Source organism: Podarcis filfolensis, assembly GCF_964270895.1.
Source record: "Podarcis filfolensis genome assembly, chromosome: 2".
NCBI classification, from domain to species: domain Eukaryota; kingdom Metazoa; phylum Chordata; class Lepidosauria; order Squamata; family Lacertidae; genus Podarcis; species Podarcis filfolensis.
Window position 1 is genome coordinate 102,085,646 of NC_139605.1, and position 16,686 is coordinate 102,102,331.

Genomic DNA, 16,686 nt, shown 5'->3' on the forward strand with positions numbered 1-16,686 from the left:
AGAACAGACCTCTAAGCCGTTTACAAAGTATAAATACCCATTAAACAACATTATGGAAATGCAGAAGTCCACAAATGCTGTGGTCTAATAAATTCTACGCAGGGCAGCTCACAGTATCATAGTAAATGTGGCGACTATTTTAGGCACATCCAATTGATGCGCAGGTCTTTTTGGACCTGGAGGAAGGCAGAAAGGGGTGGAGTATGCTTATATGTGCTCCACCGACGCTCACAGGGGCCAGGACCAGAACCCCCGTGCGAAATCTTCACCACCCATACAAAAAACCATAGCTGTCAACCTTCCCCTTTTTTGCGGGAAATTCCCTTATTCTAGTGCCATTTCCTGCTGCTATCCCAGATTGTTAGATATCCCGTAGACTGTCCCTGGGACAGGTGAGGCTTCTGATCCCTTATTTTCGAGGCTGCTGATCCCTTATTTTCAAATCTGAAAGTTGACAGCTATGCAGAAAACTTGCATACACAGCAGGAGCGACTAGCTCCGTGTGTTTAATGGCGTATATCTAGATTGACCTTGTAATTAACTGTCCATGTTTGCTGTTCCTTTGCTTTTAATTTCACTTAGGAAGAGCTAAAGAAAGACCTGGCAAAAATTAAGAGAGAGAAAGAAAAGGCGCAGGCAGCTGCCGCCGCCGCTGCTGCCGCAGCAGCAGTACCACCACCACCTCCACCACCACCACCTCCTCCTCCTCCTCCTCCTCCACCTCCACCACCACCTCCTCCTCCACCACCACCACACAGTACCAATGTTGCATCGACAACCACGGTCACGACACCCGTTTCATCCCATAAGAGAAAACGAGAGGAAGAGAAAGAGTCCTCGTCTTCTAAATCGAAGAAAAAGAAAATGATATCTACTACCTCAAAGGAATCCAAGAAGGACACCAAGCTTTACTGCATCTGCAAGACGCCTTATGATGAATCTAAGTGAGTAGTGGATCTTAAAGGTGTTTGTGTTATACTTAGTTTAGTTTTAGCATTTAGTTAGTAGTTGTGGGAGATTACCAGAAATGGGGTTGTATATATGTATATATCAGTTGTCTATACGGTCACTGGGAAGGTACTGAAGATGTAAGCACTCAGGATTGTATTTCTAAATACCAGTCTGTTAGTTTTTGTGATTCATATTTTATCTATTTGCATGTTTCCATTATATGATGTCTCACATTGCACATCCTTTATTTTGCTTTTATTCTTTCCTTTGTCTTTATGCCTCTGCTTTGGAAGAAAGGGATTATAGGCCAGTCTTCTTCTCTTCAACAGGCTCTGGACATCCCGCAAAGAGATTTCTGCACAGGGGAGAAGCATTTCTTCTGTAGTTTACATAGAGTCCAAGTTACTGTGCTGCAGTACATTTTTTTAAGTGTTTATTTCTTCTTAGATTATTTAATACCTTTTTTCAGACTTTTAAGATTTGGTATTTTAGAAGCTGAAGGCACTTAACAAAATGGAAACTGCAGTTCTATATAAAATATGTTCAACTTAATAATAATACTAAACAAGGAAAGGGAGAGTTCTACACAGTCGTAGCTTGGTTCTCAAACCCTTGGTACTCGTACATTTTGGCTCCCAAATGCCGAAAACCCGGAAGTAATTGTTCCGGCTTTCCAAAGTTTTTTGGAAGCTGAACATCCGACGCAGCTTCTGTTTGAGTGCAGGAAGCTCCTGCAGCCCATCAGAAGCCATGCCTTGGTTTTCGAATGCTTCAGAAGTCAAACAGACTTCCGGAACAGATTACCTTTGAGAACCAAGGTACGACTGTAATGGAGAAAACATTAGGGTGGGATGGACAGAAATAGCTTGGACTTGTAGCTCATTAGAGTTTGAGAACCAGTAAAAGTCAGTACCACCTAAAAGGTCCTTTTAGTGAAACTGTGCTCTGTTCACAGAATTCACTTTTACTAAATAGATCAAAATCGGCAATTCATCTCTGGTTATGGTACCAAAGTGAAGCATTCATTTCTGAGTCTTGTCCTGCTCCAGTCTCTGGTATTCATTGCCAGGCCAACTTTAGACTTTTTACTAAGCCGCTGTAGCTGTGCTAAATTTGTGGGAGTCACAAGTCCCCAGTCTGCCATTTCTTGTTCCCATCTTTAGAGCAAAGCTTTATGAATGATCATCATATTAAGGTAGAGTCTTGTTCCGTTTTATCCAGTTGTGTCCCTCCGCTCACAAGAAAGGCTCTTCAGTCCAGCAGACGGTTCCTTGAACTTAGGGTACAGAGTGTCTTGCTGATTTCTCCTTCCCTCTGCTGCCTGAATGCTGCCTCCCCGCCCTGTCCCCTAACATACTGCAGAGGAACCCTCCAGAAAAATATGGGAAGTAGTACCAGGGGCTGCAAAAGAAAGGGGGGATTTGCAAAAATTAATTTAAAAATCACTTCTCCCGCTTTAGTTCATCAAAAGATCTGCTGGAGCAAAGAGCCTTCTCTGAGGAGAGGGACACAATGCAGTGCAGTACTGCATTTTAACATAGGCTGGAATTTCAGCCATATGGTTTTTTGTTTGTTTTTTCTTCCTCTGGACTACAGTGAGCAAAAGGAATTAAACGATTGCAGGTGCTTTATAGCAGAATGAGCAAATGAGCCTTTTACTGCGATTTAAGAGTTAACAGCTTCACAAATCAGTTTAGTTAGAACTGCTGGCAGTGGCACAACAACATGATGCAGCCTAATGTTTCTTTATTAGAACTTATTACTGTATTTTTCCATGTATTAGATGAGGTTTTTTGACTCAAAAATTGTGTCAAAAAACTGGAGTTGTCCAATACACGGATAGTGGCATGGGGGAGAGAAGCGGCGCGCGCGCAACTTCCCCCTATGCCGCTGCGCGCGGGAAACAATCTAGGGGGTGTTTCCCGTGTGCAGCTGTGGAGGGGGGGGAGAAGCTCAACAACTTTGGGCCATCTCCCCTCATTTTCTTAAAATTGAGTCCCCCAAAATAGGGGGTTCCTATACATGGGGGCGTCTTATAGACGGAAAAGTACGGTATTGTAAAATGCAGCATAGTGAAACCATGTGGCTGAGGTGGCATATTTGAAATTACAGTGGTGCCTCGCAAGACGAAATTAATTCGTTCCGCAAGTTTTTTCTTCTTCGAGTTTTTCGTCTTGCGAAGCACGGTTTCCCATAGGAATGCATTGAAAATCAATTAATGCGTTCCTATGGAGACCGCCTTCAGACCAGGTCCGGGGACAGTCTGTCCCCGGACCTCTTCTGAAGGCTGGCGGGGGGAGAAGGACTTTTCTCCCCACCGCCAGCCTTCAGAACAGCTTTCTGAAGGCTGGCGGTGGGAAAACAAGCCCTTCTCCCGCCGCCAGCCTTCAGAAGAGTTCCCCCAGGGCTGCCTAGGCTGCGGATAGCAGCCTGCTGCCCCGCGCGAGGGGCGCGCTGCTTAAGAGTGCTCCTCGTGTGGGGCAGCAGGCTGCTATCCGCAGCTTGGAGAGCCCTGCGGGGAAGTCCTGAAGGGCTCACCAAGCTGCGAATGTCTGCCCCGCGCGAGGGGCGCTCTTAAGCAGAGCGCCCCTCGCGCGGGGCAGCAGGCTGCTATCCGCAGCTTAGAGAGCCCTGCGCGCCTGTTCTCTGTTCTCCTCTGCGCGCCTTCCCCTCTGTTCCTGGACCTGTCCTGAAGGCTTGCGGTGGGAGGAGGGCTTTCCTCCCCACCGCCAACATTCAGAATGCTGTTCTGAATGTTGGCGGTGGGGAGGAAAAACCCTCCTCCCACCGCAAGCCCCGGGAACAGAGGAGAAGCGCTGCGCGCCTTCTCCTCTTTTCCCGGACCTCCCACCGCAAGCCTTCAGGACAGGTCCGGGAACAGAGGAGAAGGCGCGCTGCACTTCCCCGCTGTCCCCGGAGATTTCCCAATGGGCTTTCGTCTTGTGAAGCAAGCCCATAGGGAAATTCGTCTTGCGAAGCCACTAAAAAATCGGAAAACCCTTTCGTCTTGCGGGTTTTTTGTTTAGCGAGGCATTCGTCTTGCGGGGCACCACTGTAATTCCACCATGTGTGTGAAAAAGCATTTTTTTTGTTAAGCCTGAGCATGAGCCACCAAACCCGGATCCTTTCTATCGTGTTATTAATTTTAATGGACCTAGTCTTAGGAGTAGATCTCGGATTTTTCAGCATTTTTAATGCATTTCTACAAATAAGGTAGTTTCTCCCTTGCAGTTCAAAACAATTAGAAGGGTGTTTCATTCTCCACTCCAACTCTGAACTTACTCCGTTTGTGAGTAGGTCAGCTAGGGTTGGATCCAGCACTGCGTGAACAGAGTTCCTTGTGCAACGTGACTTCCCTTTCTCTTCTCTTCCCTCGTGCCCCAAAAACCTGCTCCAGAGGCCACCTCCCAACCTTATGGAACAGGTTTTGGGAGTGTGCAGGGGACACCAGGGGAGAGAAGTGGTGCGCCTTGTTGCTCAAGCAGAATCCTTCTGCACAAATGGAACAGCAGCATTGGTATTTACGAATTGAAGGTTATTAAATTTTTAGTCAAGCCGTTTTGTTACTTTGGATTATTTTTTTTAAAAATCAAGTTTCAGTGATTGCATGGAAGAGAGCTGACGATTCATACCACATTCTGTATATGTTTTTATGCTAGAATTATGCTAAGCGTAGGGATGAGGCTTCTTTCAGTTCAAGCCCATAGCCTTAACGTTCTCAGTCTTCTCAGAGGTTGACAGAACGTAAGAGAAGCAAATCTACCAGGAGCCATAGGCTTGCATACAGAGCAATTCTGCTCTCGTGATGGGGCATTCTTTCTACTGCTGCCTCTCTGCTGCTCCTGATGGGGAGGGGACTTATCCAGAATTGAGTGGGTGGGGTGCTCAGAGGAGGAGAAGGTAGAGAAGCCCCACTGTGTGAACAGAGTTCCACTCATGCTGCCTGGATCCAAGCCATAGTGTATTGGTATTAGCAGTCCTTGTGGTGTGTATGCCTGGCCATCCTGTAGCAAAACTGTTTCTTTAGGCTCAGTAGATGTTCTGTTGTGGCAGCAGTGGAAGGCAAGCCAGGAGTAAAGGTGGTGAACTGAGATATCGCTTTAAAAATTACTGGATTATTGTAACTCACTCTACGTGGGGCTGCCCTTGAGACTGACCCAGAAACTCCAGCAGGTGCAGAATGCTGCGGCAAGACTCCTTACAGGGTCCTCGCTGCGGGATAACATTCACCCAGTACTATACCAGCTGCACTGGCTCCCGGTGGAGTACAGGATCAGGTTTAAGGTGCTGGTTTTAACCTTTAAAGCCCTATACAGCCTAGGACCCTTGTACCTACAGGACTGCCTCTCCTGGTATGTCCCACGGAGGACCTTACGGTCTTCAAACAAAAAACATCTTGGAGGTCCCGGGCCACAGGGAGGTTAGGCTGGCCTCAACCAGAGCCAGGGTTTTTTCGGCTGTGGCTCTGATCTGGTGGAACGCTCTGTCACAAGAGACTAGGGCCCTGCGGGACTTGACATTTTTTGCGCAGGGCCTGCAAGGCAGAGCTGTTCCACCACGCCTTTGGCCAAGGCACAGCCTGACTCCCTCCTTTGGTAATTCTTCACAGAACTCTAGCCCAGTGGTTGCCATCAATTTGATTTGAACTGATTTTATAATGAATTGATTTTAGAATGCTGTATTATTTTACTGTTGTTAGCCGCTCTGGGCCCAGCTTTGACTGGGGAGGGTGGGGTATAAATAAAAATTTGTTATTATTATTAAAGTGGAGAAGTTCCTCAACAATGCTACAAAGAGAGCATTGAAGCCGTAGTAAATAAATTCCAAGCTATTTTGGGGGGGGAGTAACCTTTTTATGAGCTGGGGATAGGGAACAGAATATATACTAAGCATTGCTGTGCAGCAATGTTTTGTGTTGGAGCCGATCAGTCTGCAGGAATTCAGCCCATAACGTTAATAAAATGTTAACATGGTGCACGAGGAGAGGGCGCCCTGAAGGCGTACTCAAATTAGCTTCGAGATAGAAGCTCATTCAAGATGTAACACCAAACCAGCTTTGGTGGCACATGAACGAGCTTAGAATCGCCCTTAAGAATCAACATGCTCCTTCCCGTACTGGCTGCATTTTCCTTCCTTCTCTCCCTTCTTGTTTCGAGGCGCACAGTACCTCTCCACCCCTCCAACCTAGTTTTGGATATATGGTTTGCCCCCAACCAGGACGAATGGGAAAGAATTGGAGCGTCAGACTGTGGTTTGACACGGTATGCCACAGACGTGGCTCTTTTTCCTCCATAACTTTGGTAGTCGCATTTGAGTTTAGATGCAGTCAAATGATATCGACTTGCAAAATTGCCAGTGTGAAAGAGATGCGTGCAGAATTGTGTGGGTTTTTTTTACTTCATGCCTTAACCATACCATACTTGATCTGTCACACAGTGTTGTCTTGAGAATTTACATTATTGAAGGAATAGCCTTTCAGTTTTAAAGAGTCAAGTTCCACCAATTTCAGGCTGTTTCTTAGAAATTTTAAAACTTACATCCACTTGTCCCATTTTCCTTCATGTCATGTTATACCAATATGTATTTTACACATGGCTGGTATGCATGCTCTTTTTAGTGTACCTGTTAACTTCCAGTTGTGTCTGTGCTTTGTTTTTTAAAATGGAGATAGACATTTTCAAATCTTACAAAATTAGCCTCTATTTAAGTGGCTTCTTAGCTGCACAGTTTTGAAAATGAATATCTTTTTCTTTGGCCTTGTGTTTGTGCATTCACAGTTGAGACATTCGCATATTTCAGAATTCAACCAACCTGTTTTTCTAAGAAATACAACTGTTTATTGAACCAGGCCCTAAAGAACTATGTCCACCGCATTAGCTTCAGAGGTTAGCTTTGGAAGGCTAGGTTGATGTAGTTAGGAAAATGAAATCAGAACGTTTCAGGGAATCAGGTTAGCAAGTGCCATGCCATTTGAAATGACAATTACATTGTCATTTTCATTGTAAATACTTTTAGGTTCTATATTGGCTGTGATCTTTGTACTAACTGGTATCATGGAGAATGTGTTGGCATCACAGAAAAGGAGGCTAAGAAAATGGATGTGTACATCTGTAATGAGTGTAAACGGGCACAAGAGGGCAGCAGTGAGGAATTATACTGTATCTGCAGAACACCTTATGATGAGTCACAGTGAGTTCTGACAAGAACCTCTTATTTAATATATAGGTAGCAAACTGCTCTGAGTTTGGTAATGTGTTTCTTGAACAAAAAAGAAATATTGTTCCACATATGTTGTATCTAGTGATGTGACTTTTTAAAAAAAATATATGAAATGTTGCTCAAAATGATGAATGTTTGACTTTCAGGAAAAGTGGGGTTTGCAGTATTTCTAATAAAACAAGTTAATATTCTAAAGCAGGCAAATTTTACTGATTTGTTACAACACATTTCCTACAAAATACAATAGCTAGTAGAAGTTCCTAACTTACTGCAATTAAAGTTATGCTTTGTTTAAACTGAATATGGTACGGGTATCTGAGTGGTATTAAGTCTGTTATGAGTACCCCTTTAATATGTTGCAGGACTCTGAATTACCTTTTTTAAATGAATATAGATATATTAAAAAATAGTTGGGCAAACTATTACTTTTGGTAACACCTCTGTTTGCAAATGCAAAATGTATGATTTCTGGCTTCACTTTTGTTTCTTTCAGCTTTGCAAGTTATTACGGTCTGTAGATAATTCAATTGCTTGAGATTAAATGTTGTTGATGCTGGTAATGTTTCTTCGAAACTACTTTTCAGAAATTAGATACTTCTTCTTTTAATGGTATTATAAGAAGCTGTATCTAATTTTTGAAAAGTAGTTTTGAGTAAATAGCCTTGCAATTGTTACTATACGGCCTATCACGTTTACGTGTTTTTTCAATTGGATTTGCGTAATATAGGCATTCTGGTGGTTTTTGGTAATTTTTCTTCACAATTGAATGCTGTTACAATTATTTCAGTAAACATGTAGCTTGATTAGCATTTATAGCATGTTTCATTTCAAATTCGAGAGGCAAATTCGGTTTAGATTTCTGACCAGTGGAATATTTTCATGAAAAGGTTAACTGGTTTTTTTGGGATCTTGCAGATTTTACATTGGCTGTGACCGGTGTCAGAACTGGTATCATGGACGTTGCGTTGGTATTTTGCAAAGTGAGGCAGACCTCATTGATGAGTATGTCTGTCCGCAATGTCAGTCAACTGAAGATGCCATGACAGTACTCAGTCCCTTGACTGATAAAGATTATGAGGGGCTGAAGAGAGTGCTACGGTCATTACAGGTAAGGACCAGACTTGGTTCATTTTAATTTAGTCCCCCAGCATATTTAAATTCGGTTCTAATACATCTTTTGGCAATGGAATTTCATTAAATGCATGGAATTGAAAAGCACTCTTGAGGACATCAAACTCCCTCTGAAGTCAGAGCAGGTCACTTAGTAGGTAGCAATTGCCCAAAATTATAAATATCTCCTCATACATCCCTTCCCAACGCCATGCAGTTCAGACACACAGAGTTGGATCCTGGTTTCTGCTTAGTGATGCTCCACTGTAGGAAGGGGAAGACAATTATTGCAGATTCTTGCATCTCCCTCTGCTTCCAAGAAGCTGCTCAGAAACAGCATGTGAGATAGTGTAGGATAAAGGGAATCAGCAAAGATAATCTCTCCTCCCCCTTCTTCTTTAGCTGGAGCCTCTGCTGGTTCTGAGTAGCATCAGTGAATGGAAGGAGCCCATTTGTTTGTGGAACAGCCAACAGTCGATCCAGCCCACTACACTTGGGCTGAAATGGGGTTCATATTAATGAATGAAGTGAATTTTGAACTGAATATCTCCTTTTCCTAACAGGCTCACAAGATGGCATGGCCATTCCTAGAACCAGTAGATCCCAATGATGCTCCAGATTATTACGGTGTTATCAAAGAACCGATGGGTAAGTGTATTCCCACGTGATTTGATTACAGTCACGAATGTGCAGTGCACATATGCTGCCTTTCATTGACAGATCTGTTATCCAGGATATGCTCACCACACAGAAGGGTAGATCCAAAGAAACAATCTTGTTCATGTATACTTGGAAGTATGTGCCATTGCATTCAGTGGGACTTACTGCCTAGTCACTGCAAAAAATGGCAGCCAAAGAAATTTTCATACGGCTCTGTAGTTTACGACGGAGCAAAATGATGTATTTATTTAGATCATGGGTAGGCAAACTAAGGCCCGGGGGCCGGATCCAGCCCAATCGCCTTCTAAATCTGGCCCGCAGACGGTCCGGGAATCAGCGTATTTTTACATGAGTAGAATGTGTGCTTTTATTTAAAATGCATCTCTGGGTTATTTCTGGGGCATAGGAATTTGTTCATTCCCCCCCCCCCAAAAAAAAATAGTCCGGCCCCCCACAAGGTCTGAGGGACAGTGGTGAAAAAGTTTGCTGACCCCTGATTTAGATTCCTTAAAGAGATTTGTAAAAATAACATCTGGGATATAGCAATTTCTGAGTGTCTCACCAGACACAGGAGAGCAGTTAAAAGCACAACAAAGAGAGACACCTTCCAGGAAATGTGGACCCCTTTCTTTAACTATGTTAATGACCAAAATCAAGACTTTCTTATACCAGCCTTTCAACATTCTCAGTGGAGTTGTTACATTAAGTAATTATGTTTGAGTGTTGAATGTGTAAGTGCATGTCTAGAGACAATGGATAAAACATGCACCCTTCGATGTACTGCTGAATAAGTGTTTAATGGTTATTGCGTTTGTATTTGTTTAAAAACCAATTAAAAAATTGTTAGAGTTGTATCCCACTTTTCTACTACAAGGGTCACCATGGTGGCTCACCATATGGTTTGAATACACACACACACAAACACACACACACACACACACACACACACACTAAAATTGCAACAAGATTGTAATAAAGCATAACTAAGAATTAGAAAACAGTGCAACATGAAAGCCGTTTGTAAGTGTAGGGTACAAAGTTAGAATAACCCAAAATCCTGACAAAATGAGGATGTCTGGAGTATTTGCTATAAAACACGGAGCCGACCAAACTTTGAGTGGAAGGGATGTCCTCGTCCTAGATGCCACCACCAAATCAGGCCCTCTTCCGTGGCCCAGTCAGTGGTGTCTGTGAAGGCAGAAGTGCAAAGGTGACAGACAATGTGAGAGAACATGGTCTTTCAAATAACCTGTCCCCAGTGCCTTAAAGTCTTCTAACAGAGATCCTGGCGTTAAGAACAAAAGAAGAGTCGTGCTGGGTCTGGCCAAAGGCCAGCAACATGGTCTCACGGTGGCCAACCAGAAGCTTATTGAAAGACCACTAGCAGGACATCTGTGTGACAGCACCGTTAACTTAGAGTAAAGCAGTCTTAGTTACATAGATAAATCTACATCTGTGCTTGGCCTAGCTCTAATGTCTGGCAGGTTGTGCCCTAAATAAGTTAAAGTTCATGTGCTAATTCTATATTCTGAATTAGGAATAAATTTGGTCCTACATAAGCATATTTTAATCTGATTTCCTACTCAAACTGCAGGATTCAACTAACACGTCCCACTAGCAGAAGCCTGTGCAAAGACTTCCACTAGAGCAAGTTTTTAATAATAATAAAAAAGCTTTGCATAGTTTGTGATAGAAAGTGTATGTTGAGGAAATACTGTTCACGTAGAATTTGAGAAATGTTTCTATTTCCTGACTATTATTTATCACTATTTTCTTGTGACGAGAAGGTGTACGCGTACCCTCTTTCTCCTTTTCGCCGCTTTCTTTCGTCCTCGGTTGTTACTATGGCAGTTACAGAACTGGGTCCTTCATCACAGTCTGCTCTTTGTGTGATTGCATGTGCATTTCAGTGACAACTAATTGAAGCAGTCAACCAAGGTTATTAATTGAAATAGGGAGCAGTCAGCAGGAGTAGATGAGCTGCAAATTAAGCATGTTTATGTGCACTAATTGCTTTGAGTGATAAAAAAATGAGGAAAGCCAAAGCTGAAAATTAAGGGTATAAAAACCAAGTGATCTCCATTAGGAATGTCAGCGAGCTTATTAAATTCTCCACAGTGACTTCATGGATTTCTTAAAAATCTGCATATTTGTAGCTAATGATAATACATTCCCCTCCCCTTCTCCATCCTGTTCTCTACTCCACCTTCCTATTACTAACTGTTATAAAGTGTTGCTTTTCTTACTTGTTTTCAGTGTATGAGATGAATTCTGTAGGTTACTGACATTTTTTTTTATTTAATTAAAAAAACACCTTTGTTTACTTTGAAGACCTTTCCACCATGGAAGAAAGAATACTGAAACGTTACTACAAGAAGGTGACCGAGTTTGTGGCTGACATGACCAAAATTTTTGATAACTGTCGTTACTACAATCCAAGTGATTCCCCTTTTTATCAGTGTGCAGAGGTTCTCGAATCATTCTTTGTACAGAAACTAAAAGGATTCAAAGCAAGCAGGTAAGTAGCCATTTCCCCCTTAGCACGCTTTTCTATTAAGTGTGCATGGCATACATGTTTATTGCTAACAATTTATATGCTCAACTTTTTAAATGTCTGGTTCTCCCCGCACATTTTGCTGTGAAAGTAAACCTTCAGCAGTGAACGTAGAACGAGTGCACGACTAGCTTAAGGTTTTGTCAAACCAATTGTGCAATCCTCGTGAAATGGCAGAGCAGTTTTGTTTAAATCAGAAACGGTGTACGGTATAATGAGGAGGGTGTAAAATTTGCATAGCGCCTTTGAATATTGGGAGTGGCAGGCAAAAACCCTTTTTGGCTACCTAGGCAAATTGTGCCCCCAAAGTTCTATCAGTCTCGGGGTGTGTGCTCAGGAATCAGTGGGACTTGCTTCCTGTCGAAAGTGCTAAAGATTTTTCATTTTATTTTACAAATACAGCAGAACAAAGTACCTGCTGATGAACTCTTCGGTTATAAACCAAGGAGATCTAAGGGCCCAACGTTGACTTAATCGTACGCTTGGTTTCCCTCTAGTGAATAAATTTGTGGAGAGTTCCTGGTTCCAGGAGAATGAGAGTCACTTTTAGTGGGGAATGAGGGTGATTCTCAGTGATGTTGTCTGTGTCTGCTCCAGCCCTTCCCCTGTTGCTTTAAAGATCAGTAGTGCAAAGGTTGAGAAGGTTGACTTCTGCCGCAGCACCATTGCTCCCTGATTCTTACTGTATCTGTAGGTGCTCTTGCATTTCATTCGTGGTAGTTTTCCAGCAAGGCCAAAATAAGGCAATAGTAACATGAGCGGAAAGCAGCAGTTGAGTTGACATTCATTCAGATTGTCATTAGTTTTGTCTCATCCTTTATTTTATTACCAGCACTTACTGTTTGGCTGTGACTCCCATTGCTGCTTCATTTACACCACCCATGTTCTTTTTTTGCAGATTGTGATAACTTTAGTCTGACCTTTCTAACTGGAATCAGAACTGGATGTTTGGCTTACTTTTTCATTGTACCATGTCATTAAATCACTTTTTTAAAACAAAAACAAATCCATACTTGCTGTTCGCTTTTAAACTGCGCTTTAATGTGGAAGCTGCCGTTGGCTAGCAGCTATGTCAGAAAATAAAATGATCCGTTCTTTGAATACTGTGTCAAAATGAAGTCCAGTAATAGCAGTGGAAGCTATGTAATAATCAGTTTTAATAAAAAAAAACTCTGAAAAGAGGTTTTGATGAATTCTAACCAAAATGTGATATTTTAAATTCATGTTCTGCCAATAAATATACTTTTCTCTAAACACCTCCCAAAGCAATGTAAATTGGCTACATATAATATGTACCTCACTTTGAGTATCATGTAACATTTCTGGATTATTATTTTTATATTTCCATTGAACATCATGTGCTTTTATACACAACTGAAAGTGGTTATGTAGATGGTGTATATGGTGTTTGCCTATGAAAGATGAAGGGGAACAGCAGCATGGCTGCATTTCCAGCTGAGTGACAGGCCCTTGGCATCCACCTGAAACAACTGAGATCTCTTTAAATGAAGGGTGCTTAATTGTTCCCCTTTTCTGCATTCTGCAGGTCTCATAACAACAAACTGCAGTCTACAACTTCTTAAAGTTCCACGTGTTACCCTAACACAAAGAGCAAGAATCTGGTTGTCTGAATTTTATTTTTATTTTTATTTTTTAATTGGAAAAGCCAGAGGTTTTTACGTCAGGGCGTCCTGACAAGTCTTGATGTAAACTGCATTTTTATCAGTCGCATCAGATTATATTCTTGGCTTGATTTTGTCCAAAGGACAAAAGAATGAAATTCAGCAGCATCGTTTTCTTGTCAAGATCAAATTGTGACAGAAACAGGAAAACGTTTTATTAAAGGACGAGAGAGGAAAACAAGCGAGAGAAAACAAGATACAGTAAAATGGGGTCAAGTCCTAACCCCATAGAAATGCCACATCTGTTCTTCAGTGAAGAAGCTGGTTTAAAGTCCACACAGAGAAGTTTTGACTGTATTTATTTATTGTTGCAAAAGGACGCTTTTTTATTGCTGCCCTCATTTGTCAGCTTTTTCTTTCTTTCTTAAAAGCCCCAGCTCTGGTTAAATGTAACCCATTCTGTATCTTACCATGGTTCCTGTAGCTAAAAGTACAAGATGACCTCTAAATGTCTTTTCTTTCTATGAAAGGAGCTGCTATGTACACATGTGCACAAACAAACTGGGAATCAACAATGAGTTTATCGTTCATGGTAGAAGAAAACAATTAAGCTTGCATAAAAGTTGGGCTAAGTGGTCATGTACTACAGACTTTGTTGCCTTGAATATAACAGTACAATTTGTCATTTACTCTGCACCGGACTGATACGAGTAAAATCTATTCGAAGGTATCTTGTTTGTAAACATTTGTCAGATTTTAATTTTTTTTCCCCTTCTCCTTTTTGTATTAAAAATTCAAAATATGGATGTATATGAAACAAAATAAATGGAGATCATTGTTCTCTCCACAGATGTAGGTGTCTTTTGAATGTTCGCTAACCTGTTCGTGAGGTTTTGGAGGTTTGTTCTGAACTGTAACAATCCTGAGATAGTATGGAAGGGAAAAGTAGGAAGGTGGACTAACCCCTCAGTGTGGTTTTCCTTATGTTTAATCAAATGTAATAAAATTCTGCTGTGGTGCCACAACTTTTGCCTTGATGATGAAGGAGTTGTGTAAGAGTTGTCATTGTCCATTGCAAAGTGAGATAACATGGAGCAAATGATCATGTCAGGATAAATAACGGTCTCAAAACTGTGTTTCATTTTTGTGGCTTCTTTACTAGGAAAGGTGTGTAAAAAGATGAAAGCCAACAGAAAGAGAGGCTTTGCAGATTTTTTAAAAATTGCTTTTCCAACCAATCACACTTGCTGTTGATGACAGTTTAAATATGTATATTATAAACCAGCAGCAGTTGGTTTTGGTAGCTCTACACCTGTGTTAACTAGATTTTGCACTAATTCACAATTTTGCCCTTCTGTGATCTGGAATTTATCTGATTATGGATAAGCTTTCCTTGGGTTTAACTTCACCCTGCTATGCAAGAACCTTTTCTGTTACTTTCTTAGACATTGCGATCAACCACAATTTTCTTACTAAGTACAGGCTCAGGTGTACAAATACTTTGGGGTTAATTTTCTCTACGAAAGCCTTCGCTTTTGTATATAGATGCTGTCATTTTAACCAATGTGAAATCAAAAGGAAGTTAATTGTTCATTGTGAAAAGAGCATCCATTTATGCTTCTTAGAAGATAGGAAAAAAAGAGTATTTGTGTTTTAGGCTATGTTGTCTTAGGACTTTTTACAAAAAAATATGCTACATATTGTATGCATTATGTTTATAAAAACAGGAGAATTTTCATCCTTAATCTTACAGATATTGTCTCTTCACAATATTTCTGTATTATTCATACATATGGCTGACACTGAAAAAAAAAACATGTTGAGAAATGAACTTTCTTACCCGTAGGCAATAGAGCACTGTTTTTAACAAATTGTGACAAACTGAAGAATAACTTTTTTGTACATAATAGGGCATTTCATCTTAGACAAATAAAGGAATGTTGTTGGACATCAGATTTGGTGGAATTCCTAATGAAACATCAGTTGTTTAAAATAACATATGTAGCACTTGGCATTGCCATATTGTGCGGTAATTCTTGGGGGAATTTTTCATATAAATAATTATGAAATGAGGAAAATGCTACTTTCATACACTTTTTACCAAGCCTCATCATTTTTCCTACTGCTTTGTAATATATGAAGACAATTCTTAGCTGTAACTACTATGGTAATTTTTAGTTTTTTGGGGTTTTTTTTGAAAAAGTTTTATTTATGAGCCAGTGTAATGTGTGTACATTTTAAATACCACTTCTGTAAAAGGAATAAAGAAAATTATACTTTACTCAGTTTTTTTTAATGAAACAATGTGCAGAATATTTGATTTGTTTCCGAACATCTCAGTGCATTATTAAAACTCCAGAATGTATGTTCACTTACTGAGACATATCTCTTTAACATGGGTATTATGTAAAATGAGCCAGCTGAGGTCCCTTTTTAATCGCAGCTCCTCAGTCAAATTGAAGGATTTGGTGTTCCATGTCTAAATGGAGTTCAAAAGCTTCTCATTAGGTGCTTTGTTTTGTGACGGGTTGGGCCTATTTATGGAGTCTCAAGTTGGAATGGTTTGCCTTTGAACAGCTGCAGAACATTTCTACCACTGTGGCAAAACACAACATTTAGTGGATTTTAATGAATGATCACTGTAAGCAAGGACCATATGCAACTGGTCTCTTAAACATTTTTTAAAACAAAAATACATGTTTTAAGTTGCATAGTCAACCATTTTATTTTACCAATCTCAAAGGTTGACTGCATTCAGACATAACACTAAATCATGTTTTAGAGCTTTGAGAATAAGCCTAGCCTCCTGGGCTACCACATACCCTTCCACATGGCTGAGAGCAGAAGTTTGGAAGCTTTTGCTTCCGCTTATAGTTAACTCTGGATCACAGTTAACCTGAGGGTCATGATTTAACACAAACTATGGCGGGCCCTGCTCCTGCCAACCTAGCAGTTCAAAAGCACGTCAAAGTGCAAGTAGATAAAGAGGTACCGCTCTGTCGGGAAGGTAAACGGCGTTTCCGTGCACTGCTCTGGTTCACCAGAAGCAGCTTAGTCATGCTGGCCACATGACCTGGATGCTGTACGCCGGCTTCCTTGGCCAATAAAGCGAGATGAGTGCCTCAACCCCAGAGTCGGCCATGATTGGACCTAATGGTCAGGGGTCCCTTTACCTTTATGGTTAAACAGGCCCACTTCGTAACCCACGGTATGCAGTTCTTAGTTTTGAAGGTAAGCATAATTAGTGTTAAACCATGATCCCTGGTTTGGACAACACATGAAGCCTTGGTTAATTTAAAACCTTAGCTGCATGGCAGGAGAGCCCAGGAGGAGGCTAGGCTTGTCCTTTTAGTGCTAAATCACGGTTTAGCATTACATCCAAAGGCAGCCATTGTTCTGTTACATTTAGTGGAGCACGACTTACTTTTGATTTCACATCAACAGCACTTCTAAATTTTATTTTACTTTGAAGTAATTCTCTTCTTAGTAATTGGCATGTAAATCCGCAGGAACATTTTCCAGAGTTTTATTAATGACATTTGGTGGGGTTTTACTCATAATAAATATAAC

General features: G+C 41.2%; 1 protein-coding gene across 29 annotated transcripts in view; it reads left to right on the plus strand.

Annotated features, from left to right (window-relative positions):
• The window catches only part of BPTF (bromodomain PHD finger transcription factor), a 66,474-nt gene extending 51,077 nt beyond the window's left edge, over window positions 1-15,397 (plus strand). For 12 of the 29 annotated variants that reach the window (XM_083598480.1, XM_083598470.1, XM_083598472.1 and 9 more), the window contains 6 exons: window positions 583-944; window positions 6,967-7,140; window positions 8,086-8,278; window positions 8,844-8,928; window positions 11,272-11,458; window positions 13,041-15,397. In XM_083598480.1, the coding sequence (XP_083454606.1) occupies window positions 583-944; window positions 6,967-7,140; window positions 8,086-8,278; window positions 8,844-8,928; window positions 11,272-11,458; window positions 13,041-13,077 (1,038 nt within the window). In that variant the 3' untranslated portion in view covers window positions 13,078-15,397. Of the gene's footprint in view, window positions 1-582; window positions 945-6,966; window positions 7,141-8,085; window positions 8,279-8,843; window positions 8,929-11,271; window positions 11,459-12,392 lie in introns of all 29 variants that reach the window. The other 17 variants (XM_083598473.1, XM_083598485.1, XM_083598486.1 and 14 more) reach the window with 3 other exon arrangements.
• The last annotated feature ends 1,289 nt before the right edge of the window (window positions 15,398-16,686 follow it).